Raw genomic sequence first — 25,305 nt, forward strand, 5'->3', positions numbered from 1 at the left:
AATGAATTAATGTCACAATGTAGAATGTTTAAACATTGTATTAGGAGTATTTTAATGATGTCACAATGTAGAATGTTTTAACATTGTAGTAGCAGTATTTTAATGATGTCACAATGTAGAATGTTTTAACATTGTAGAAGGAGTATTTTAATGATGTCACAATGTAGAATGTTTTACCATTGTAGTAGGAGTAGTTTAATGATGTCACAATGTAGAACACTAAACGTTTGCCCCCTGTTCAATTGATTTCTGCATAATATGGATATTAGCCTCAGGGGGAAAATCCAGGCTCTGAATTGAAAGAGTGATATTTATATGATATAACAGAAAGTGACTAACACAAAAAGAGCTGTGTTACACTTACAGCATTGGTGACCCACTTGAATCAAAATGATGCTAGATGTTTTCTACAAGTTGTTCTCTAACCAGTGATGTGCACATTATTCCCAGATTCCATGTAGTTTTTGAGCTGTTAGTTTTAACAGGACAAACTCATCTCCAGACTCTCACACAAATGATTTCAACATGATATCGATGAGGGATGAAAAATAAGTGTTGCGTTCCTTTGTTTAACGACCTCTAAATGTAAATGCATCTCTCCAAAATGTAGCTGACTGTCTTCTGCAGGTTGTCCTCTAACCAGGGAGGTAAAATATATCTCCCATTTCCATGTGTTTTTTTAGTTGTGTTAGTTTCAACTGCACCTACAACCTGATTTGTCCGCTAACCAGTGATACTTATTACTTATACTCAATACTTATTTTCCACCATAATTTGCAAATAAATTCATTAAACATCCTACAATGTGATTTTCTGGATTTTGTTTCTCATTTTGTCTGTCATAGTTGAAGTGTACCTATGATGAAAATTACAGGCCTCTCTCATCTTTTTAAGTGGGAGAACTTGCACAATTGGTGGCTGACTAAATACTTTTTTGCCCCACTGTACACTAAATACATGTAATATAGCCTATATAGTCTGACCCTAACATAACATTCTAACCACTAGGCTACCCTGCTGCCCCAATACTACACTAAATACATGTAATATAGCCTATACAGTCTGATCCTTACATAACATTCTAACCACTACCCTGCTGCCCCAATAATACACTAAATACATGTAATATAGCCTATACAGTCTGATCCTTACATAACATTCTAACCACTACCCTGCTGCCCCAATACTACACTAAATACATGTAATATAGCCAATACAGTCTGATCCTTACATAACATTCTAACCACTACCCTGCTGCCCCAATAATACACTAAATACATGTAATATAGCCTATACAGTCTGATCCTTACATAACATTCTAACCACTACCCTGCTGCCCCAATACTACACTAAATACATGTAATATAGCCTATACAGTCTGATCCTTACATAACATTCTAACCACTACCCTGCTGCCCCAATACTACACTAAATACATGTAATATAGCCTATACAGTCTGATCCTTACATTACATCATCACTCCACTTTATGAATCTACCCTGCCGTCCCAATGTTGTGAGAGGTGATATTCTCCTGGACCAGACAGCATCACAGGTGGTATTCTCCTGGACCAGACAGCATCACAGGTGATATTCTCATGGACCAGACAGTATCACAGGTGATATTCTCCTGGACCAGACAGCATCACAGGTGGTATTCTCCTGGACCAGACAGCATCACAGGTGATATTCTCATGGACCAGACAGTATCACAGGTGATATTCTCCTGGACCAGACAGCATCACAGGTGGTATTCTCCTGGACCAGACAGCATCACAGGTGATATTCTCCTGGACCAGACAGCATCACAGGTGATATTCTCCTGGACCAGACAGCATCACAGGTGATATTCTCCTGGACCAGACAGCATCACAGGTGATATTCTCCTGGACCAGACAGCATCACAGGTGATATTCTCCTGGACCAGACAGCATCACAGGTGGTATTCTCCTGGACCAGACAGCATCACAGGTGATATTCTCCTGGACCAGACAGCATCACAGGTGGTATTCTCCTGGACCAGACAGCATCACAGGTGATATTCTCCTGGACCAGACAGCATCACAGGCGATATTCTCCTGGACCAGACAGCATCACAGGCGATATTCTCCTGGACCAGACAGCATCACAGGCAATATTCTCCTGGACCAGACAGCATCACAGGTGATATTCTCCTGGACCAGACAGCTGGGTGAATACACTATATATACAATAGTATGTGGACACCCCTTCAAATTAGTAGATTGGGCCATTTCAGCCACACCAGTTGCTGACAGGTGTTTAAAATTAAGCAAATAGCCATGCAATCTCCATAGACAAACATTGGCAGTAGAATGGCCTTAATGAAGATCTCAGTAACTTTCAACGTGGCACCGTCACAGGATGGCACCTTTCCAACAAGTCAGTTTGTCAAATTCCTGCCCTGCTGGAGCTGCCTGGTCGACTGTAAGTGCTGTTATTGTGAAGTGGAAACATCTGGGACCAACAACGGCTCAGCCAAGAAGTAGTGGGCTAAACAAGCTCACAGAACAGGACCGCCGAGTGCTGAAGAGGGTAACGTGTAAAAATCATCTGTACTTGGTTGCAACACTCACTAACGAGATCCAAACTGCCTCTGGAAGCAACATCAGCACAATAAACTGTTTGTCAGGAGCTTCCTGAAATGGGTTTCCACGGCCGAGCAGCTGCATACAAACCTAAGATCAATATGGGCAATGTCAAGCGTCGGTTTGAGTGGTGTAAAACTCACAGCCACTGGACTCTGGAGCAGTGGAAACGTATTCTCTGGAGTAATGAATCATCTTCACCTTCTAGCAATCCAACACACTAATCTGGGTTTGGAGGATGCCAGGAGAACGCTACCTGCCACAATGCATAGTGACAACTGTAAAGTTTGGTGGAGGAGGAATAATGGTCTGGGGCTGTTTTCATGGTTCGGGCCTTTTAGTTCCAGTTAAGGGAAATCTTAATGCTACAGCATAGAATGACATTCTAGACTATTCTGTGCTTCCAACTTTGTGGCAACAGTTTGGGGAAGGCCCTTTCCTGTTTCAGCATGACAATGCCCCTGTACACAAAGCGAGTTCAATACATGAATGGTTAGTTGAGATTGGTGTGGAAGAACTTCACAAAGCCCTGACATTAAAAACGTCAAACACCTTTGGGATGAATTGGAACGCTGACTGAAAGGCCTCATCGCCCGACCTCACTAATGCTCTTGGAATGGAAGCAAGTCCTCGCAGCAATGTTCCAACATCTAGAGGAAAGCCTTCCCAGAAGAGTGGAGGCTGTTATAGCAGCAATGGGGGTACTAAATCCATGCAAATGCCCATGATTTTGGATTGAGACGTTTGACGAGCAGGTGTCCACATACTTTTGTTGATTTCGTGTTTATACTGCAGGCAGGCAGGCAGGCCCTCCTCTCCTCTTCTCCCCCTCTTCTCTTCTCTTCTCTTCTCCTCATCTCTCCTCTTCTACCCCCTCCTCTCCTCTTCTCCCCCCTCTCCTCTCCTCTTCTCCCTTCTCTCCTCTCCTCTTCTCCCCCTCTCCTCTCCTCTTCTTCTCCCTTCTCTCCTCCCCTCTCCTCCCCCTCTCCTCTCCTCTTCTCCCTTCTCTCCTCTCCTCCCCCTCTCCTCTCCTCTTATCCCTTCTCTCCTCTCCTCTCCTCTTCTCCCCCTCTCCTCTCCTCTCCTCTCCTCTCCTCTCCTCTCCTCTCCTCTCCTCTCCTCTCCTCTCCTCTCCTCTCCTCTCCTCTCTCCTTCTCTCCTCTCCTCTTCTCCCTTCTCTCCTCTCCTCTTCTTCCACCTCTCCTCTTCTCCCTTCTCTCCTCTTCTCCCCCCTCCTCTCATCTTCCTCCCTCCTCTCCTCTCCCTCCTCCTCTTCTCCCCCTCTCCTCTTCTCCCCCTCTCCTCTCCTCTTCTCCCCCTCTCCTCTCCTCTTCTCCCCCTCTCCTCTCCTCTTCTCCCCCTCTCCTCTTATCCCCTCTTCTCCCCTCTCCTCTTCTCCCCTCTTCTCCCCCTCTCCTCTTCTCCCCTCTTCTCCCCCTTGAACTCAAGAAATAGAAAGTTAGAGGTGATATTATAGGACACTATGTGAAATGTTGCTGCTCTGTCAGCAGTTTCCTGTGGACTTTTTCAGTTTGCTGTAGTGTGTTCAACCACTGATCCAAGATAAGTTGCTAAGAAGTTTATCTCACATCAAAGACCTAACGAACGAATGACATAGAAGTCATATAGCCGAGCAGCACGTTCCAGTCTTCAGTCCTCTCTACATGACAGTGACTTGTGTATGTCAGTGGAGCCCCAGTTAGAGACAGACATGATACCTGCAGTGGTACTGATGACCCTGTTGTGGAGCACAGGTAGGATGCTCTTATACTGCTATACACTTGTGACAGTTACTGAGATATGAGTTAATATTGTAAGATATATTATAATTTGCAGGGTTAGTAAAATAACATGCAACTGGAAGCAAACAGTAAAAATGTGATCACCTGTAAATGTACTTTACTGTAGTCTAACTGTCCATCTGGGGACAGGCACTAATGTCAGTTAAGTTGTGATGGTGTCATGCATCTGACTGTTGTATATTCAGTGTGTCAATGATTGATTGTATCTGTCTCTATGTAAATGAATGAGAGTATATATTATGTATTATATATTATATTGGTGTTATGTTAGAGTAGGAGAAGGGAGGGGTGTAGATGATAGAGGTTTATGAGCTGAGTCAAGATCAACAGGTCCAACACTACATGTCAGGAAGTGAGAGTGAACGAGAGAGAGATGGAATAGAGAGGAGGGTGGGGAGAGAGATTTGAGGAGGAGGAGAGAAAGGGAGGAGGGTAGGGAGAGAGGAGGGTAGGGGAGGGGGATGGGAAAGAGAATGGGAGAGGAGATGGGAGGGGAGGGCATAGAGCAAGATAGGAGAGAGAGAAAATGTTTGAGGAGAGAGGAGGGGAGGGGAGAAAGGAGGGTAGAAGAGAGAGGAGGGTAGGGAAGAGAGAAGGGGGAGGGGAGAGAGAAGAAGGGGAGAGGAGGGGAGGGGAGAGAGGAGGGTAGGGAGAGAGTAGGGTATTGGAAATAGGAGGGTAGATGAGAGATGAGCATAGGGGTGAGAGAGATATGTGCAGGAGAGAGGAGGGTAGGGGAGAGAGGAGAAGAGTTTTAGAGAAAGAGGTAGAGGAGAGAGGAATATAGGGCACAGGCGGTAGGGGTGAGAGAAGGGGAGGAGAGAGAGGAGGGTAGGGGAGAGTGGAGGGTAGAGGAGAGAGAAGGGTGGAGGAGAGAGAAGAGTAGAGGAGAGAGAAGGGTGGAGGAGAGAGAAGGGTGGAGGAGAGAGGGAGGGTGGAGGAGAGAGAAGGGTGGAGGAGAGAGGAGGGTAGAGGAGGAGAGAGAGGATGGAAGAGTATAGTGAAGGGTAGGGGAGAGGAGAGCAGGAGATTTGAATTGAGAGAGGAGAGGTGAGAGGAGATTGTTGGGGTTGGGGATAGAGAGGAAGGTAGAGGAGGGAAGGGGAGAGTGAAGGGAGGAGGGTAGTGGAGAGAGATTTGAGAAGGAGAAAGGTGGGTAGGGGAGAGGAGGGTAGGAGGGAGGGAAGGGTAGAGCAGAGAGGGGGAATGTGTTTACACATGGGTGTTGTTTGCACCATACCAACGATAAGCCTGTCTTCCCCATCACATCATGAAAGGTCATGTTGATGTTCATTTAACCTCTGTCTCTCTCTTCCTCTGACTCCTCCCTTTCTCCTTTGTTTCTCTCTATCTCTCGGTCTCTTTCTCTCTCTTTCTCCTCTGTCTCTCTCTTTCTTTTCAGATCTCCAGGCTCAAAGCGTCAGTCCACCAGGTAGGTAGACTATAAATCTACAGTGATTATAGCAGTTCAATATTAGTCAACTTTATTATCCCACATGGAGAAAGTCATGTGTCCATACAAACCATTCTAAAACCCAATAACAAGTAGTGTTTTATGGAACTACTAATACTTGACATATTATATATTATAATGGTCTGATGTTAGAGTAGGAGAAGGGGGGTGTAGATGATAGAGATCTGTTACCAAGGCAACAGGTAGAGAGAGAGAGGAAGGAGAGAGACGAGGGAACAGAAGACAGGAGGAGAGAGAGCGAGAAGGCGAGGAGAGAAATGAGATGTCAACAGAGATAGGGCTGACAGACTAACATGCAGCCAACTGAATATCTTGTCTTTACTGACTTCTCACCAGTGATGTCATCATAACCAGCAACCTTTTCCACTCTTGGTCCGGCTCATCTTGACCCCTGACCTCTGAAATTAATGATTTAGAAAACTGACAAAAGCAAATGTTTTAATTTAGATTTAATCTCATCTGCAAAGAGAGTTACACATTTGCATGGACGGGGATTGTACACTACATGACCAAAAGTATGTGGACACCTGCTCGTCTAACATCTGATTCCAAAGTCATGGGCATTAATATGGAGTTGGTCCCCCCTTTGCTGCTTTAACAGCCTCCACTGTTCTGCGAAGACTTTCCACTAGATGTTGGAACATTGCTGCTATAACAGCCTCCACTCTTCTGGGAAGGCTTTCCACTAGATGATGGAACATTGCTGCTATAACAGCCTCCACTCTTCTGGGAAGGCTTTCCACTAGATGATGGAACATTGCTGCAGGGACTTGCTTCCATTCAGCCACAACAGCATTAGTGAGGTTGGGCGATTAGGCCTGGCTCAGTCGGCATTTCAAATCATCCCTAAAGGTATTCAATGGGGTTTAGGTCAGGGCTCTGTGAAGGCCAGTAAAGTTCTTCCACATCGATCTCAACAAACTATTTCTGTATGGACCTCATTTTGTGTAAGGGGGCATTGTCATGCTGAAACAGGAAAGGACCTTCCCCAAACTGTTGCCACAAAGTTGGAAGCACAGAATAGTCTAGAATGTCATTGTATGCTGTAGCGATTAGATTTCCCTTCAATGAAACTAAGGGGCCTAACCCGATCCATTAAAAACAACCCCAGACCATTATTCCTCCTCCACCAAACTTTACAGTTGGCACTATGCTTTCTGTTCCCCCACTCCCCCTGGAGCCCGAAGGCGCCAGGCTCACCAGCATTATTCTCCATCCTGCACCATCATTACACACACCTAGTCCCCCAACTCCCCCCGGAGTCCGAAGGCGCCAGGCTCACCATCATTACACACACCTGCTTCCCCCTGGAGCCTGAAGGCGCCAGGCTCTACATCATTACACACACCTGCTTCCCCCTGGAGCCTGAAGGCGCCAGGCTCTACATCATTACACACACCTGCCCCCTCCCCTCCCTGGAGCCCGAAGGCGCCAGGCTCACCATCATTACACACACCTGCTCCCCCTCCCCTCCCTGGAGCCCGAAGGCGCCAGGCTCACTAACATTACTCTCCATTCTGCACCATCATTACACACACCTGCGCCAGGTTCACCATCATTACACACACCTGCTTCCCCCACTCACCCCTGCCCCTCCCTGGAGCCCGAAGGCGCCAGGCTCACCAGCATTACTCTCCATCCTGCACCATCATTACACACACCTGCCCCCACTCCGCCTACCTGGAGCCCGAAGGCCCCAGGCTCACCATCATTACACACACCTGCTCACCCCCCACTCCCCCCTGGAGCCCGAAGGCGCCAGGCTCACCATCATTACACACACCTGCTCCCCCCTCCCCCTCCCTGGAGCCCGAAGGCGCCAGGCTCACCATCATTACACACACTTGCTCCCCCCCACTCCCCCCTCTCTGGAGCCCGAAGGCCCCAGGCTCACCATCATTACTCTCCATCCTGCACCATCATTACACACACCTGCTCCCCCCCACTCCCCCTGGAGCCCGAAGGCCCCAGGCTCACCATCATTACACACACCTGCTCCCCCAATCCCCCTCCCTGGAGCCCAAAGGCCCCAGGCTCACCAGCATTACTCTCCATCCTGCACCATCATTACACACACCTGCTCCCCCACTCCCTCTCTCTGGAGCCCGAAGGCCCAAGGCTCACCATCATTACACACACCTGCCCCCTCTCTGGGCCCGAAGGCCCCAGGCTCACCATCATTACACACACCTGCTCCCCCCACTCCCCCTCCCCTCTCTGGAGCCCGAAGGCGCCAGGCTCACCAGCATTACTCACCATCCTGCACCATCATTACACACCTGCTCCCCCCCCACTCCCCCTCCCCTCCCTGGAGCCCAAAGGCCCCAGGCTCACCATCATTACACACACCTGCTCACCCCCCTCCCTGGAGCCCGAAGGCGCCAGGCTCACCATCATTACACACACCTGCTCACCCCCCTCCCTGGAGCCCGAAGGCGCCAGGCTCACCATCATTACACACCTGCTCCCCCACTCCCCCTCCCTCCCTGGAGCCCGAAGGCGCCAGGCTCACCATCATTACACACACCTGCTCCCCCAGGAGCCCGAAGGCGCCAGGCTCACCATCATTACACACACCTGCTCCCCCACTCCCCCGGAGCCCGAAGGTGCCAGGCTCACCATCATTACACACACCTGCTCCCCCCACTCCCCCCCCTGGAGCCCGAAGGCGCCAGGCTCACCATCATTACACACACCTGCTCCCCCCACTCCCCCTCCCTGGAGCCCGAAGGCGCCAGGCTCACCATCATTACACACACCTGCTCCCCCCTCCCTGGAACCCGAAGGCGCCAGGCTCACCATCAAGGCTCACCATCATTACACACACCTGCTCCCCCACTCCCCCCACCCTGGAGCAGGAAGGCCCCAGGCTCACCATCATTACACACACCTGCTCCCCCCTCCCCCTCCCTGGAGCCCGAAGGCCCCAGGCTCACCATCATTACACACACCTGCCCCCCTCTTCCCCCTGGAGCCCGAAGGCGCCAGGTTCACCATCATTACACACACCTCTCCACTTCTCTCCTCTTCTCCCCTCTCCCTCTCCTCTTCTCTCGTCTTCTCCCTCCTCCTCTTCTTCTCTCGTCTCCTCTTCTCTCCCCTTCTTCCCTCTCCCTCTCCTCTTCTCCCCCTCTCCTCTTCTTCCCTCTCCCTCTCCTCTTCTCCCCCTCTCCTCTTCTCCCCTCTCCCTCTCCTCTTCTCCCCCCTCCTCTTCTCTCGTCTTCTCCCTCCTCTCCTCTTCTTCTCTCGTCTTCTCCCCCTCTCCTCTTCTTCCCTCTCCCTCTCCTCTTCTCCCCCTCCTCTTCTCTCGTCTTCTCCCCCTCCTCTTCTCTCGTCTTCTCCCCCTCTCCTCTTCTTCCCTCTCCCTCTCCTCATCTTCCCTCTCCCTCTCCTCTTCTCCCCTCCCCCTCTCCTCTTCTCCCCATCCTCTTCTCTCGTCTTCTCCCCCCTCCTCTTCTCTCGTCTTCTCCCTCCTCTCCTCTTCTCTCGTCTTCTCCCTCCTCTCCTCTTCTCTCGTCTCCTCTTCATCTTTTTTGTCACTGACTTCTCACCAGTGACGTCATCATAACCAGTAACCTGTTCCTCTCTTGGTCCAGCCCAGCATGACCCTGACATATAGCATCAGGCCTGTTGAGTTGACTTGGGTAACAGACCTCTAGCTTCTACACCACATCCCCCCTTCTCCTGCTCTAACATGAGACCTCATCAGTACTCATTTTGGGTGCTGGTACTGTTTATATTGAGGTGCTGGAACATTAAGCCAATATTCTATAAGAGGTGAACTCAAGCAGTAGAAAGTTAGAGGTGATATTATAGGACACTATGTGAAATGTTGCTGCTCTGTCAGCAGTTTCCTGTGGAGTTTTTTTAACATGTTAGTTTGCTGTCGTGTGTTCAACCACTGATCATAGATAAGTTGCTAAGAAGTTAATCTCACATCATTGAAGTTAGGACGTAATGAGAGAGAAGTCATATAGCCTAGCAGTATTTTCCACTCTTCAGTCCACTCTTTTTGACAGCAGACTGTGGAGCCCCAGTTAGAGACAGATATGATACCTGCAGTGGTACTGATGACCCTGTTGTGGAGCACAGGTAGGATGATGTTATGTTGATAGACACTGGTGACAGTTACTGAGATATGATTTGATATTGTAAGATATATTATAATTTGCAGGGTTAGTAAAATAACATACAACTGGAAGCAGACAGTAAAAATGTGTCTCAAAGCAGGACAATGATGTGATCACCTGTAAATGTACTTTACTGTAGTCTAACTGTCCATCTGGGGACAGGCACTAATGTCAGTTAAGTTGTGATGGTGTCATGCGTCTGACTGTTGTATATTCAGTGTGTCAATGATTGATTGTATCTGTCTCTATGTAAATGAATGAGAGTATATATGATGTATTATATATTATATTGGTGTTATGTTAGAGTAGGAGAAGGGAGGGGTGTAGATGATAGAGGTCTATGAGCTAAGTCAAGATCAACAGGTTCAACACTATACGTCACGAAGAGAGAGAGAACTAGAGAGAGAGAGAGATGAGAAGAGAGGAGGGGTGGGGAGAGAGATTTGAGGAGGAGGAGAGAGAGAGGGTATGGAGAGAGGAGGGTTGGGGAGAGAGAAAGGGAGCGGAGAGAGAGAGAGGGTAGGGAGCGAGAGAGAGGGGAGAGAGAAAGGGAGGGGTGATGGGAAAGGAGGGCATAGAGCAAGATAGGTGAGAGAGGAGGGTAGGGAAGAGAGAGTAGGGTAGAGAGAAGGGTAGAGTAGAGAGGAGGGTAGGGTAGAGAGAAGGGGAGGGGAGAAAGGAGGGAAGGGGAGAGTGGAGGGTAGGAGAGAGAAGGGTAGAGTAGAGACGATGGGAGGGGAGGGGATAGAGAGATTTGCGGAGGAGAGAAGAGGGTAGGGGTGAGAGGAGGGTAGGGGAGAGAGGAGGGTGGAGGATAGAAGATGGTAGGGGAGAGGAGGAGGGTAGGGGAGAGAGGAGGGTGAAGGAGAGAAGAGGGTGGAGGAGAGAGGAGGGTGGAGGAGAGAGGAGGGTAGGGGAGAGAGGAAGATGGAGGAGAGAAGAGGGTAGGGGAGAGAGGAGGATGGAGGAGAGAGGAGGGTAGGGGAGAGAGGAGGGTGGAGGAGAGATGGCGAATGTGTTTACACATGGGTGTTGTTGCACCATACCACTGTCTTCCCCATCATATCATGAAAGGTCATGTTATGTTGATTTAACCTCTGCCTCTCTTTTCCTCTGACTCCTCCCTTTCTCTCTCTCTCTGTCTCTCTCTCCCTTTCTCCTCTGTCTCTCTCTTTCTCCTCAGACCTCCAGGCTCAAAGCGTCAGTCCACCAGGTAGGTAGAGTATAAATCTACAGTGATTATAGCAGTTCAATATTAGTCAACTTTATTATCCCACATGGAGAAATTCATGTGTCCATACAAACCATTCTAAAACCCAATAACAAGTAGTGTTTTATGGAACTACTAATACTTGACATATTATATATTATATTGGTCTGATGTTAGAGTAGGAGAAGGGGGGTGTAGATGATAGAGGTCTGTTACTAAGGCAACAGGTCTGATGCTATCTGTCAGGAAGAGAGAGAGAGGAACAGAGAGAGAGAGAAGGCGTGGAGAGAAAGTGAGAAGTCAACAGAGATAGGGCTGACAGACTAACATGCAGCCAACTGAATATCTTGTCTTTACTGACTTCTCACCAGTGATGTCATCATAACCAGCAACCTTTTCCACTCTTGGTCCGGCTCAGCTTGACCCCTGACCTCTGATATTAATGATTTAAAAAATGATTAAAAAAATAATAAATTAGATTTAATCTCATCTGCAAAGAGAGTTACACATTTGCATGGAAGGGGAATGTACACTACATGACCAAAAGTATGTGGACACCTGCTAATCTAACATCTCATTCCAAAATCATGGGCATTAATATGGAGTTGGTCCCCGCCTTTGCTGCTATAACAGCCTCCCCTGTTCTGCGAAGACTTTCCACTAGAAGATGGAACATTGCTGCAGGGACTTGCTTCCATTCAGCCACAACAGCATTAGTGAGGTTGGGCGATTAGGCCTGGCTCAGTCAACGTTTCAATTCATCCCTAAAGGTATTCAATGGGGTTTAGGTCAGGGCTCTGAGAAGGCCAGTAAAGTTCTTCCACATCGATCTCAACAAACTATCTCTGTATGGACCTCGCTTTGTGTACAGGGGCATTGTCATGCTGAAACAGGAAAGGGCCTTCCCCAAACTGTTGACACAAAGTTGGAAGCACAGAATAGTCTAGAATGTCATTGTCTGCTGTAGCGATTAGATTTCCCTTCAATGAAACTAAGGGGCCTAAACACCATCCATTAAAAACAACCCCAGACCATTATTCCTCCTCCACCAAACTTTACAGTTGGCACTATGTTTTGGGGCAGGTAGCGTTTTCCTGGCATCTGCCAAACCCAGGTTTGTGGTACGGACTGCCAGATGGTGAAACGTGATTCAACACTCCAGAGAAAGTGTTTCCACTCCAGCAGACGCTTGGCATTGCACATGGTGATCTTAGGCTTGTATGCTGCTGCTCTGCTGTAGAAACCCATTTCATGAAGCTCCAGACGAACAGTTCTTGTGCTGAAGTTTCTTCCAGAGGAAGTTTGGAATTCGGAAGTGAGTGTTGCAACCGAGGACAGATGATTTTTACACGCGACGAACTTCAGCACTCGCGGTCCCGTTCTGTGAGCTTGTGTGAGCTACCACTTCGAGGCTAAGCCACTGCTGCTCCTAGACGTTTCCACATCACAATAACAGCACTTACAGTTGCCTGGGGCAGCTAAAGCAGGGTGGAAATTAGACCAACAGACTTGTTGGAAAGGTAGCATACTATGATGGTGACGTGTTGATTGTCACTGAGTTCTTCAGTAAGGCCATTCTACTGCCATTGTTTGTCTATGGAGATTGCATGGTGGTGTGCTCGATTATTTTTTTTCACAGGTCAGGAAGGGGTGTGGCTGAAATAGCCAAATCCACTTATTTGAAGGGGCGTCCACATACTTTTGTACATACTGTAAGGTGTATCTGGGTCGGCCCGTCCTCCACCACCCCAACCCAACACATCCCACTCAGCTTTAGGATCTTAGTGAAACATTCACTATTGGTTTCAGGTGTATTAGGTCAAGGCCAGAGTGACAACACACAGGACAGCAGACCCCCAGGGCAGGACGGAACAACCCAGCAGCTATTGAAAACAGGAAGTGGGCATCTTTTCAATACAGACTCCTTTAGTTGTACTGTTTCCATATAAGTCATCCAGACCTTATTCAAGTTGTCCAGGAAACCCTTATAAGCGGTGAACTCAAGCAGTAGAAAGTTAGAGGTGATATTATAGCAGACACTATGAAACGTTGCTGCCCTGTGAGCAGTTTCCTGTGGGGGTTTTCAGAACAGATGAGTTTGCTGTTGGTAGCTATATTCAAACACTGATCAAAGATAAGTTGCTGAGAAGTTTATCTCACATCATTGAAGTAAAGAACTAATGAGTTAAAAGTCATACAGCCCAGCAATATTTCCCACTCTTCAGTCCTCTCTCCTGACCCCGACCCCCCACCAGTCTAGTACATAACTCAACTCTCTCCCTGACCCCCATCAGTCTAGTACATAACTCATCTCTCTCCCCCGACCCCCACCAGTCTAGTACATAACTCAACTCTCTCCCCCTGACCCCCACCAGTCTAGTACATAACTCAACTCTCTCCCGACCCCCACCAGTCTAGTACATAACTCAACTCTCTCCCTGACCCCCACCAGTCTAGTACATAACTCAACTCTCTCCCTGACCCCCACCAATCTAGCACAAAACTCAACTCTCTTCCTGACCCCCACCAATCTAGTACATAATTTAACTACCACAAATATTTCTGCACACCCCATTTAGCCATACCCTAGGTTTATCTGTATTTCTACACACCCCATTTAGCCATACCCTAGGTTTAGCTGTATTTATACACACCCCATTTAGCCATACCCTAGGTTTATCTCTATTTCTACACACCCCATTTAGCCATATCCTAGGTTTATCTCTATTTCTACACACCCCATTTAGCCATACCCTAGGTTTATCTGTATTTCTACACACCCCATTTAGCCATACCCTAGGTTTATCTCTATTTCTACACACCCCATTTAGCCATATCCTAGGTTTATCTGTATTTCTACACACCCCATTTAGCCATACCCTAGGTTTATCTGTATTTCTACACACCCCATTTAGCCATACCCTAGGTTTATCTGTATTTCTACATACCCCATTTAGCCATACCCTAGGTTTATCTGTATTTCTACACATCCCATTTAGCCATACCCTAGGTTTATCTGTATTTCTACACATCCCATTTAGCCATACCCTAGGTTTATCTGTATTTCTACACACCCCATTTAGCCATACCCTAGATTTATCTGTATTTCTACACACCCCATTTAGCCATACCCTAGGTTTAGCTGTATTTATACACACCCAAAACGTCCTCCTGCGGCTATGGGACAGAGGAGGAGGGGAGAGGAGCTAGGGAGGAGAGAGAGGGAGATGTCAACAGAGAAGACAGGAGGAGAGAGAGCGAGAAGGTGAGGAGAGAAAGTGAGATGTCAACAGAGAAGACAGGAGGAGAGAGAGCGAGAAGGTGAGGAGAGAAATGAGATGTCAACAGAGATAGGGAGAGCAAGAAGGAGGGGAGATGGAGGGAGATTCAACAGAGAGAGAGAGAAGGTGAGGAGAGAAATGAGATGTCAACAGAGATAGGGCTGACAGACTAACATGCAGTCAACTCAATATCTTGTCCTTACTGACTTCTCACCAGTGATGTCATCATAACCGGTAACTTTTTCCACTCTTGGTTCGGCTCAGCTTGACCCCTGACCTCTGAAATTAATGATTTAAAAAACAGATGAAAGCAGATGTATACTCATCTGCAAGGAGAGGTTCCCCTTTCCATGGCAGGGGAATGCGTGGACACATGGGTGTTGTTGCACCATACCAACGATAAGCCTGTCTTCCCCATCACATCATGAAAGGTCATGTTGATGTTCATTTAACCTCTGTCTCTCTCTTCCTCTGACTCCTCCCTTTCTCCTTTGTTTCTCTCTGTCTCTCTCTGTCTCTCTCTTTCTCCTCTGTCTCTCTCTTTCTCCTCAGATCTCCAGGCTCAAAGCGTCAGTCCACCAGGTAGGTAGAGTATAAATCTACAGTGATTATAGCGGTTCAATATTAGTCAACTTTATTATCCCACATGGAGAAATTCATGTGTCCATACAAACCATTCTAAAACCCAATAACAAGTAGTGTTTTATGGAACTACTAATACTTGTCAACCACAAAGCATCACTGCTGTTAGAATAACAGAATCACTGTCATCATCTGTCCTCACCACTGTGTTTTCCTCTCTGCTGTTTACAGCTGAACTCTCAGCCAGACTGGAGGATGGGACCACTTCCTGTTCTGGGACAATGGAAGTCTTCTACAGAGGAGAGTGGTTCGGTCTATGTACTGGGTGGTGGAGCATAATGAAAGAGGTTAAGGTTGTGTGTAGAGAGCTGGACTGTGGGAATCCTGTAGCTGAATCTAGAGGACCTCTGATTGAAGATGGAACAAGAGGAATCATACCATATGGTTGTAGTGGAGATGAGTCTTCTATTAGACAGTGTGACATCAGAGGAGAACCTGGTTACTGTTTTGGTGGATATTATCATCATGTGATCTGTTCAGGTAAGAGACTGGTCATATTGAGAGATTTATTTATACATTATACAATATTACCATGTATCATGTTTTATGTGTTTTTATTTCGTTTAAATAGAGGGAGAGATGTCAGATGTACAGTGCCTTGCGAAAGTATTCGGCCCCCTTGAACTTTGCGACCTTTTGCCACATTTCAGGCTTCAAACATAAAGATATAAAACTGTATTTTTTTGTGAAGAATCAACAACAAGTGGGACACAATCATGAAGTGGAACGACATTTATTGGATATTTCAAACTTTTTTAACAAATCAAAAACTGAAAAATTGGACGTTCAAAATTATTCAGCCCCCTTAAGTTAATACTTTGTAGCGCCACCTTTTGCTGCGATTACAGCTGTAAGTCGCTTGGGGTATGTCTCTATCAGTTTTGCACATCGAGAGACTGAATTTTTTTCCCATTCCTCCTTGCAAAACAGCTCGAGCTCAGTGAGGTTGGATGGAGAGCATTTGTGAACAGCAGTTTTCAGTTCTTTCAGTTCTTTCAACTGATTGTTGTCCTATGGACAGAGTCTCCCACCTCAGCTGTAGATCTCCAGGCCAGGTCTTGGTGGATTTGCAGTGGTCTGATACTCCTTCCATTTCAATATTATCGCTTGCACAGTGCTCCTTGGGATGTTTAAAGCTTGGGAAATCTTTTTGAATCCATATCCTGTTTTAAACTTCTTCTCAACAGTATCTCGGACCTGCCTGGTGTGTTCCTTGTTCTTCATGATGCTCTCTGCGCTTTTAACGGACCTCTGAGACTATCACAGTGCAGGTGCATTTATACGGAGACTTGATTACACACAGGTGGATTGTATTTATCATCATTAGTCATTTAGGTCAACATTGGATCATTCAGAGATCCTCACTGAACTTCTGGAGAGAGTTTGCTGCATTGAAAGTAAAGGGGCTGAATAATTTTGCACGCCCAATTTTTCAGTTTTTGATTTGTTAAAAAAGTTTGAAATATCCAATAAATGTCGTTCCACTTCATGATTGTGTCTCACTTGTTGTTGATTCTTCACAAAAAAATACAGTTTTATATCTTTATGTTTGAAGCCTGAAATGTGGCAAAAGGTCGCAAAGTTCAAGGGGGCCGAATACTTTCGCAAGGCACTGTATTTAAACATTATATTTGTGTTTGTTATATTGGTTTATGGGAGATGTTCATGGGCAGATCATTGTAGTTCAGATGGTACTGAAGTGAAGCTGCCTGATGGATGTCCAGCTGTTTATTTTCTATAAAGTGAAGTGAACTTATTCCTGTCTCCTGCCTGCATTATTCCCAACCCGATCCTGAGTGACTAAGAACCCATTTCTACCTCTTACAATATCAAACATAGCAAACTACAATCTTTTATCCAACATATTTGTGTTTAGTCCTCGACAGTGTCATCAACAAAACTGATTGAATGTTCAACAAACTCTTTTTCTCCAGAGTCTGTGCGGCTTGTGGATGGAGCTGGTCTCTGCTCTGGGAGAGTGGAGGTGAAGTCCAATCAGTCCTGGGCCTCAGTGTGTGAAGCTGACTTTGACCGGCAGGATGCAGAGGTAGTCTGTAGGGATGTTGGCTGTGGGGCTCCTGCAGCTCTACAGGGGGGGCTCTATGGAGGAGGTGGGGGTCAGACCTGGGATAAAGAGTTCCAGTGTAAAGGTAATGAGTCCATTCTCCTGGACTGTGACACCTCAGACAGAGAGAACAACACCTGCCTACCTGGTAATGCTGTTGGACTCACCTGTTCAGGTAAGAAACAGTTTGTCACTCAGTCAACATTGTTTCTCACCTGGAGGGAAGAATATGAGAGACAATATAGGTGTGTTTAGTGAGAAAATAGTAAGATTAATGTCTCTCTCTTTTCTTTTCTCAGAGCCTGATGATGTGAGGCTGGTGGGAGGAGGCAGTCGCTGTGCTGGTGGAGTGGAGGGGTACGACCAGGGAGAGTGGAGGACTGTGGGAGCTTCAGACTGGAACCAGGGGGATGTAGCTGCAGTTGTGTGTAGACAGCTGGGTTGTGGCTCCACTGTTTCAGTACTACTTGGAAACACCACTAGAGGGTTTAGAGTTATCTGTTCTGGGTCTGAGTCTTCACTGAGGGAGTGTAGAAGAATGTATGATCTCCATCCTGGACTCACAGTGATCTGCTCAGGTAATGACAAGATACACCATATGGCCAAAAGTATGTGGATGTTTGTGGATTCTGCTATTTCAGCCACACCTGTTTCTGACATGTGTATACAATTGAGCACACAGCCATGCAATCTCCATAGACAAACATTGTCAGAAGTTTGGACTTACTGAAGATCTCAGTGATTTAATGTGGCACGTCAAGGAGCAACAACGGCTCTGCCGTGAAGTGGTAGACAACACAAGCTCACAGAACGGACCGCCGAGTGTTGAACCACGTAGAGCGTAAAAATAATCCTCTGTTGTAAAACTCACTGCTGAGTTACACATACTTTTGTCCATGTATTATATCTCCTTCCTGGACTCACAGTGATCTGCTCAGGTAATAACAACATATTATAATTACATTCAACTGATTTCCTTCATTCATACAACTTCCTCTGAACCTCTCATGATGACTGTTTAGCTTGTCAGTCTGCTTTACTAAATAGATCACTCAGTCAAGTAGGAATCAAATACAACTTAAATATCCCAGAATGCTTTTGTATTGAGTGTTATCTCAGTGAACGTCTCTACTCACTACCACTGTCACATGTCATGTTATTGTCACATCTAAATGAGGAAAGTAGTTGAGGAGCTACGTTTTCTTTTTCTCTCCTCTTGTTCCAGATGTCCTGCTTAAGCCTGATATCAACATATGTTGTCTCAGTGACTGTAGGCCCACTACTCATGTTGCCCTGTGAGGGAGGGTGGCTGGCACTGTTACATGCTGATGTTATTGTCATATCTATAGGAAACTAGTTGAAGAGGTTTTTCTTGTTCTCTTTTATTGTTACAGATCTCCTGGTCCAGCCTGATATCTTCCTGACTGACCCAATGGGAGGGGTTTTCAGGGGCCACCAGGGACCTGAGATGTTCAGGGGCTACAACTTCACCATCACCTGCTCCACTCAGCCACAGTACCCAGGAGGCTCCTTCCTCCTCACGTTCACCGGCTCCAACAGAACCCAGACCCAGCCAGCTGTCAATCACTCTGCTGACTTCCTCTTCCCTGCTGCAGATGACTCCCACCAAGGGAACTACAGCTGTGTTCATGACAATTATGTTTTCTCTCATAATTTCTCCTCTGAGAGCGAGCTCCTCTCCCTCACCATCACAGGTAACTGAACATGAACCAGACTCATAACTTTGTCAATGACAGATTTCCCACAGATCTATGTGATGATGATCAGTCCCCTCATCAAAGGTGTTTCTGTTTGCAGCCTCTCCTCTGCCAGCCTTCATCATCAGACACGTTGTAGTGCTGCTGATCCTACTGACAGCCATCACCACCTCCTACCTGTACTACAAGGTAAAGATATTTACTCAGACGTTACAAGTCATTTAAACTAGAGGGAGAGGGTGAGGGGGAGGGAGAATGGAGATACCAGAGAGTAAATGTCTGACTGTTGGTGCTGTGTCTCCCTAGCCCACCAGGAGGCAGAAGAGAGTGAACAGGGTGAGCAGCATGGATCTTTATGTCAATGCCAAGGAGATGGTCTCTCTGAGCTCCAGAGCTGAAGCTGGACCGGGAGAGGAGAGAGCAGCCCAGGGGACGGAGTAGGAATAGAATGAAGCTGACCCTACATGCTGATCTTAGGTCAGTTTTGTGTTTTAAATCGATGGTCAGCAGTGGACTGGTGTTTAAAATGTGGTGACAAACCTGAAGTGGTTCTAATTTTAATAACAAGTTCAGAATTAGTTTCTCTTTCTAGAGCCTTGGACGAAATTTAAAAGTAGTGACTGCAACCACCATTATTCATTCAGTTTGCTTTTTACCACCAGAGAAACATGGGGTTTTGGGTAACATGGGGTTTTGGGCAACATGGGGTTTTGGGTAACATGGGGTTTTGGGTAACATGGGGTTTTGGGTAACATGGAGAAAGTGATGTTATTGATTATAAATGTTAGGATATTGGTTATGATGTTGCTCTCTAAACTGTCATGTAATCAACTGAATGCTTTTAATAAAATTACAGGCTGTCAGTCTTGAGTGATTTAATTATTAGACAGACTACAACATACAGTATGAATTAACTGAGATCAGTCTGTGTGATTCCCTCTTGGACAGACTACAACATACAGTATGAATTAACTGAGATCAGTCTGTGTGATTCCCTCTTGGACAGACTACAACATACAGTATGAATTAACTGAGATCAGTCTGTGTGATTCCCCTCTTGGACAGACCACAACATTTATGAATTAGCTGTGTACATCCAAGGGCCAGCCGTGCTGCTCTGTTCTTAGCCAATTGCAATTTTCCGGAGTCCTTTGTGGCACCTGACCACACGACTGAACAGTAGTCAAGGTGCGACGAAACCAGGGCCTGTACGACCTGCTTGTTGATAGTGTTGTTAAGAAGGTAGAAACTAGGGCCTGTAGGACCTTCTTGTTGATAGTGTTGTTAAGAAGGTAGAAACCAGGGCCTGTAGGACCTGCTTGTTGATAGTGTTGTTAAGGCAGAGCTTTATTATAGATAGACTTCTCCGTATCTTAGTTACTACCGCATCAATATGTTTTGACCATGACAGTTTACAATGTAGGGTTACTCCAAGCAGTTTAGTCATCTCTACAAGATTTAGTTGAGGTTTAGGGTTTAGTGAATGTTTTTTTCCAAATACAATGATTTTAGTTTTAGAAATATTTAGGGCTAGACACTGGCCTTACTCAAAGTCAGTGGCATGTCGTTAGTAAAAATTGAAAAAAGCAAGGGGCCCAAACAGCTACCCTGGGGAATTCCTGTTTCTAACTGCATTATATTTGAGAGGCGTCCATTAAAGAACACCCTCTCTCTTCTGTTAGACAAGTAACTCTTTATCCACATTATAACAGGGGGTGTAAAGCCATAACACATACGTTTTTCCAGCAGCAGACTATGATCGATAATGTCAAAAGCTGCACAGAAGTCTAACAAGAGAGCCCCCACAATCATTTTTATCATCAATTACTCTCAGCCAATCATCAGTCATTTGTGTTAGTGCTGTGCTTGTTGAGTGTCCTTCCCTATAAGCATGCTAAAATGCTGTTGTCAGTTAGTTTACTGTGAAATAGCATTGTATCTGGTCAAACACAATTTTTACTATTTACTATTCTTGGGTAGCAGAATGACTGAAGCTTCCCTCCAGGCCTGAGGGCACACGCTTTCTAGTAGGCTTAAATTGAAAATGTGTCAAATAGGAGTGGCAATATTGTCTGCTTTTATCCTAAGTAATTTAAGTTGTTATAATATAACATATGTTGGTCAAGTATAGTATAGTAATCTGAGTTGGGGATGTGTGTTGTATAGTAATGTGAGTTGGGGATGTGTGTTGTATAGTAATCTGAGTTGGGGATGTGTATAGTATAGTAATCTGAGTTGGGGATGTGTGTTGTATAGTAATCTGAGTTGGGGATGTGTGTTGTATAGTAATCTGAGTTGGGGATGTGTGTTGTATAGTAATGTGAGTTGGGGATGTGTGCTGTATAGTAATCTGAGTTGGGGATGTGTGTTGTGTAGTATAGTAATCTGAGTTGGGGTTGTGTGTTGTATAGTAATCTGAGTTGGGGATGTGTGTTGTATAGTAATCTGAGTTGGGGATGTGTGTTGTATAGTAATCTGAGTTGGGGATGTGTGTTGTATAGTAATCTGAGTTGGGGATGTGTGTTGATGCCTAAAGTGACTCTGTGTTTAACACACTTCAACCAGACGACTGTAGAAGCTTCTGTTTTATTGAAGAACAACCGTTGTTTCCATTGAGCACAACGTTGTGGTCAAGGTAGTTGTTTTGTGATTGACTGATAGAGGGGATCTTTCAGAGTGAGACTGATGTCTGTTGGTTGGATAGCAGGTAGTTGTTTTATGACTGACTGAAAGAAGGGGACATTTAGAGTGAGACTGATGTCTGTTGGTTGGATAGCAGGTAGTTGTTTTGTGACTGACTGAAAGAAGGGGACATTCAGAGTGAGACTGATGTCTGTTGGTTGGATAGCAGGTAGTTGTTTTATGACTGACTGAAAGAAGGGGACATTCAGAGTGAGACTGATGTCTGTTGGTTGGATAGCAGGTAGTTGTTTTGTGATTGACTGATAGAGGTGATCTTTCAGAGTGAGACTGATGTCTGTTGGTTGGATAGCAGGTAGTTGTTTTGTGATTGACTGAAAGAAGGGGACTTTCAGAGTGAGACTGATGTCTGTTGGTTGGATAGCAGGTAGTTGTTTTATGACTGACTGTAGTGGCTTCCTTTCCTCTTGACCATAGCCGCTGCCCGAGCCTGAAGGCGGGGTTGTTTCAGACGCATACAGTCCACATTCAAGGTTTCCAAACAGCCAAAACATTCAATGAGATCCAGGGATCCTGGTGCAACAAAAAGGTTTATTCTTCTGATATCTGACAAAAAATGTTATTCTCCAATCAATTTAAAACAGAGATGACCTGACATGGTAAATACATGATATGACCTGTATGTCTGTCTGGTCAACAGATTAGCCAGGACTCCTCCCCTGAAGGCCCAACTTCCTGCCTTCATCCTAACACACTCACCACAGAACAATGAATGGGCAAGAGGAGGGGCCAAAAACTAAGAGACAACAAATGAAAACATCTCAATCAGGTCAATATAAATCATAAAAGGTACCTCATCTTTCATCATGTACCTTCATATTTAATACATTTACACAAACGTACATGGAGTTCTGTATATTCTGTGTTTATACTAATATGTCCAATCAGCTCTAACTGTCAGAGGACTAGACCTTCTGGTATCAAATGGGAGTTTACACCATATTTAGTAAACCAGTCATTTCAGTGAAGGGAAGTGAACAAGTGTACACTTTAGGAGAAAGGAGATATAATTGGGACAATCGTTCTTTCTAGTCTACAGTCCTGCGTCTGTGACACCAGATTATCACCTAGTGGCCATAAGAGGAACTGTCCTGTCAGTGTGTTTTTACTGCTGGCTCAAAACAACACTGTGACACCAGATTATCACCTAGTGGCCGTAAAAGGAACTGTCCTGTCAGTGTGTTTTTACTGCTGGCTCAAAACAACACTGTGACACCAGATTACCACCTAGTGGCCGTAAGAGGAACTGTCCTGTCAGTGTGTTTTTACTGCCGGCTCAAAACAACACATGACCTGCATACATGATATGATTCATGTGTGAGTACTAAAAGCATATGAATATAGTATATTATAGTATATTTATTATATATGTGGGTCTGATAAGTAAACTCTCTTAATGTGTTATCATTGTTTGCTGTAGCATTAACAACCATGAAAAACAGCGCCAAACCATTATTCCTCCTCCACCAAACTTTACAGTTGGCACTATGCATTGGGGCAGGTAGAGTTCTCCTGGCATCCGCCAAATCCAGATTTATCCGTCAGGCTGCCAGATGGTGAAGCTTGATTCATCACTCCAGAGTAGGTGTTTCCACTGCTCCAGAGTCCAATGTCGGAGATCTTTACACCACTCCAGCCGACCCTTGGCATTTCCCATGGTGATCTTAGGCTTGTGTGTGGCTGCTCACCATGGAAACCCATTTCATGAAGCTGCCGACGAACAGTACTTGTGCTAACGTTGGAATAGTTTGGAACTTGTTAATACCTATGTAAGAATGCTGTTCATTGATTACAGCTCAGCATTTAACACCATAGAACCCTCCAAACTCGTCATTCAGCTCGAGACCCTGGGTCTCGACCCCGCCCTGTGCAACTGGGTCCTGGACTTTCTGACAGGCCGTCCCCAGGTGGTGAAGGTAGGAAACAACATCTCCACCCCGCTGATCCTCAACACTGGGGCCCCACAAGGGTGCGTTCTCAGCCCTCTCCTGTACTCCCTGTTCACCCATGACTGCGTGGCCATGCACGCCTCCAAATCACTCATCAAGTTTGCAGACCACACTACCATGGTAGGCTTGATATATAGTATTGTATATATAGTGTTGTGAATATATAGAATTGTATATATAGTGTGTATATAGTGTGAATATATAGTATTGTATATATAGTGTGTATATAGTGTGTATATATAGTATTGTAAATATAATATCGTATATATAGTATTGTATATATTGTGTGTATATATAGTATTGTATATATAGTGTGAATATATAGTATTGTATATATAGTATTGTAAATATAGTGTGAATATATAGTATTGTTAGTGAGTGTGTGTATATATAGTATTGTGAGTGTATGTAGGGTCAGTGCAGATAGTCCAGGTAAACATTAATTAACTATTCATCAGTCTTATGACTATTTAGCAGGGTTAGAGTCAGGGTTACCAGAGTTCATAGGGGAAACATCACTATATTAACAACTATTAAACCTGCTGGTACTCCAGGCACTGCCCCCTAGGGGTGGGATGTGTGTACTGGAAATGGACTGTCTTACTGTGGACTAAGCTCCAGGGTTTTCCCTGGGTACAGATCAGGATCAGCTTCCCCTCAAGGTCATGGCAAGAAGGGATCCAGCTTTTGTCAAATTAACATCAAAAGGTGATATTTTTTAACATTTCAGCTAATCCTAATCCTAATTTGGTGTTATCCACAAAAATATAGATTCAAATCCAGATTTAACTTCATCTCTTGCCTTAAACTCCCGAGGTACCCCTCTAGGCTGTCCAATTGCATCAAGGTATACCTCAGTGTCTTTCTCATACTCCCTCTTAACTCTATAGTTATCATAGTCATCATGGGGTGATTTAATAATGGTTTCCTGTTGAATTGCTCTAACTAAGGTACAAAGACCCGTCCACCCATCTGGCAGTACATTCAACAGTTTGTTATTTCCACACATCCAGAAACTATCCGCAATACCCCTGTCCTGATTTTTTAGCATAATAAGAGATGGCGCAACCTGAGTTATTTTACCACACAACCCTTTTCTATTCGCCACCAACCCTTTATCTGTATTTCTACGAACCCCTGCAGTCTCTAGTACCCAAATAGTATCACATTCTACAGTGGTGTTACCTACATCAATACCTTCGGTGTTATGGCTGTAAAAACATTCATATTTACCTTTAATCACAGTGTTTCCATCTAACAAAGGTCCATTTAATTCAGTTCAAATGTTATAGACAGCACAATCCTTGTTACCCAACCCAATGTTGTTCAACACAGTCCTGCCTCTAGTTCTCCCTCGAGCAATCATACATTCTATATCACACAAAGGAATGTAGTATTTTCTCTGAATATTGAACATTTTACATTTAACACATTTCTTCAAACAATGCAGGTTCAGGTACATTTGTTTTTCACCTCTTCTTCCTGTGTGGTGTCTTTGAACGATTCTGAGTCTGAGACATCTATATCTGTCATCTTGGCAATGTTCTTGTCATGAGGTAGGTCATTTGAGTTTGAAAAAGAATTCCAAATCTCATTAAAGAATCCTTTTGGCTCTGATGTGTCAGGTGTCTTTGTGATTGCCGTGGTCTGCTTGGTAAGAGCAGTTGGTGTCATCTCAGTGGTAGTTGCTGTGGTCGTTACAGCAGCCGCCACCATTGTTGTCATTAC

At 45.4% G+C, this 25,305-nt stretch overlaps 1 protein-coding gene and 1 long non-coding RNA gene across 2 annotated transcripts in view; both read left to right on the plus strand.

Moving 5' to 3' along the window:
• Window positions 1-25,305, plus strand: part of LOC135570757 (uncharacterized) — a 91,196-nt gene that overhangs the window by 3,763 nt on the left and 62,128 nt on the right. The gene's annotated exons all lie outside the window — the stretch shown is intronic.
• LOC135559623 (deleted in malignant brain tumors 1 protein-like) lies at window positions 5,650-19,791 on the plus strand. The gene is made up of 8 exons (XM_065016726.1): window positions 5,650-5,840; window positions 15,056-15,085; window positions 15,317-15,625; window positions 17,080-17,385; window positions 17,510-17,788; window positions 18,605-18,925; window positions 19,029-19,117; window positions 19,235-19,791. The coding sequence occupies exons 3-8, from the start codon at window positions 15,367-15,369 to the stop codon at window positions 19,367-19,369; spliced, it is 1,389 nt and encodes a 462-aa protein (XP_064872798.1). The 5' UTR covers window positions 5,650-5,840; window positions 15,056-15,085; window positions 15,317-15,366; the 3' UTR covers window positions 19,370-19,791.

The sequence above is a fragment of the Oncorhynchus nerka genome, unplaced genomic scaffold (genome assembly GCF_034236695.1).
Source record: "Oncorhynchus nerka isolate Pitt River unplaced genomic scaffold, Oner_Uvic_2.0 unplaced_scaffold_899, whole genome shotgun sequence".
Classification (NCBI taxonomy): Eukaryota; Metazoa; Chordata; class Actinopteri; order Salmoniformes; family Salmonidae; genus Oncorhynchus; species Oncorhynchus nerka.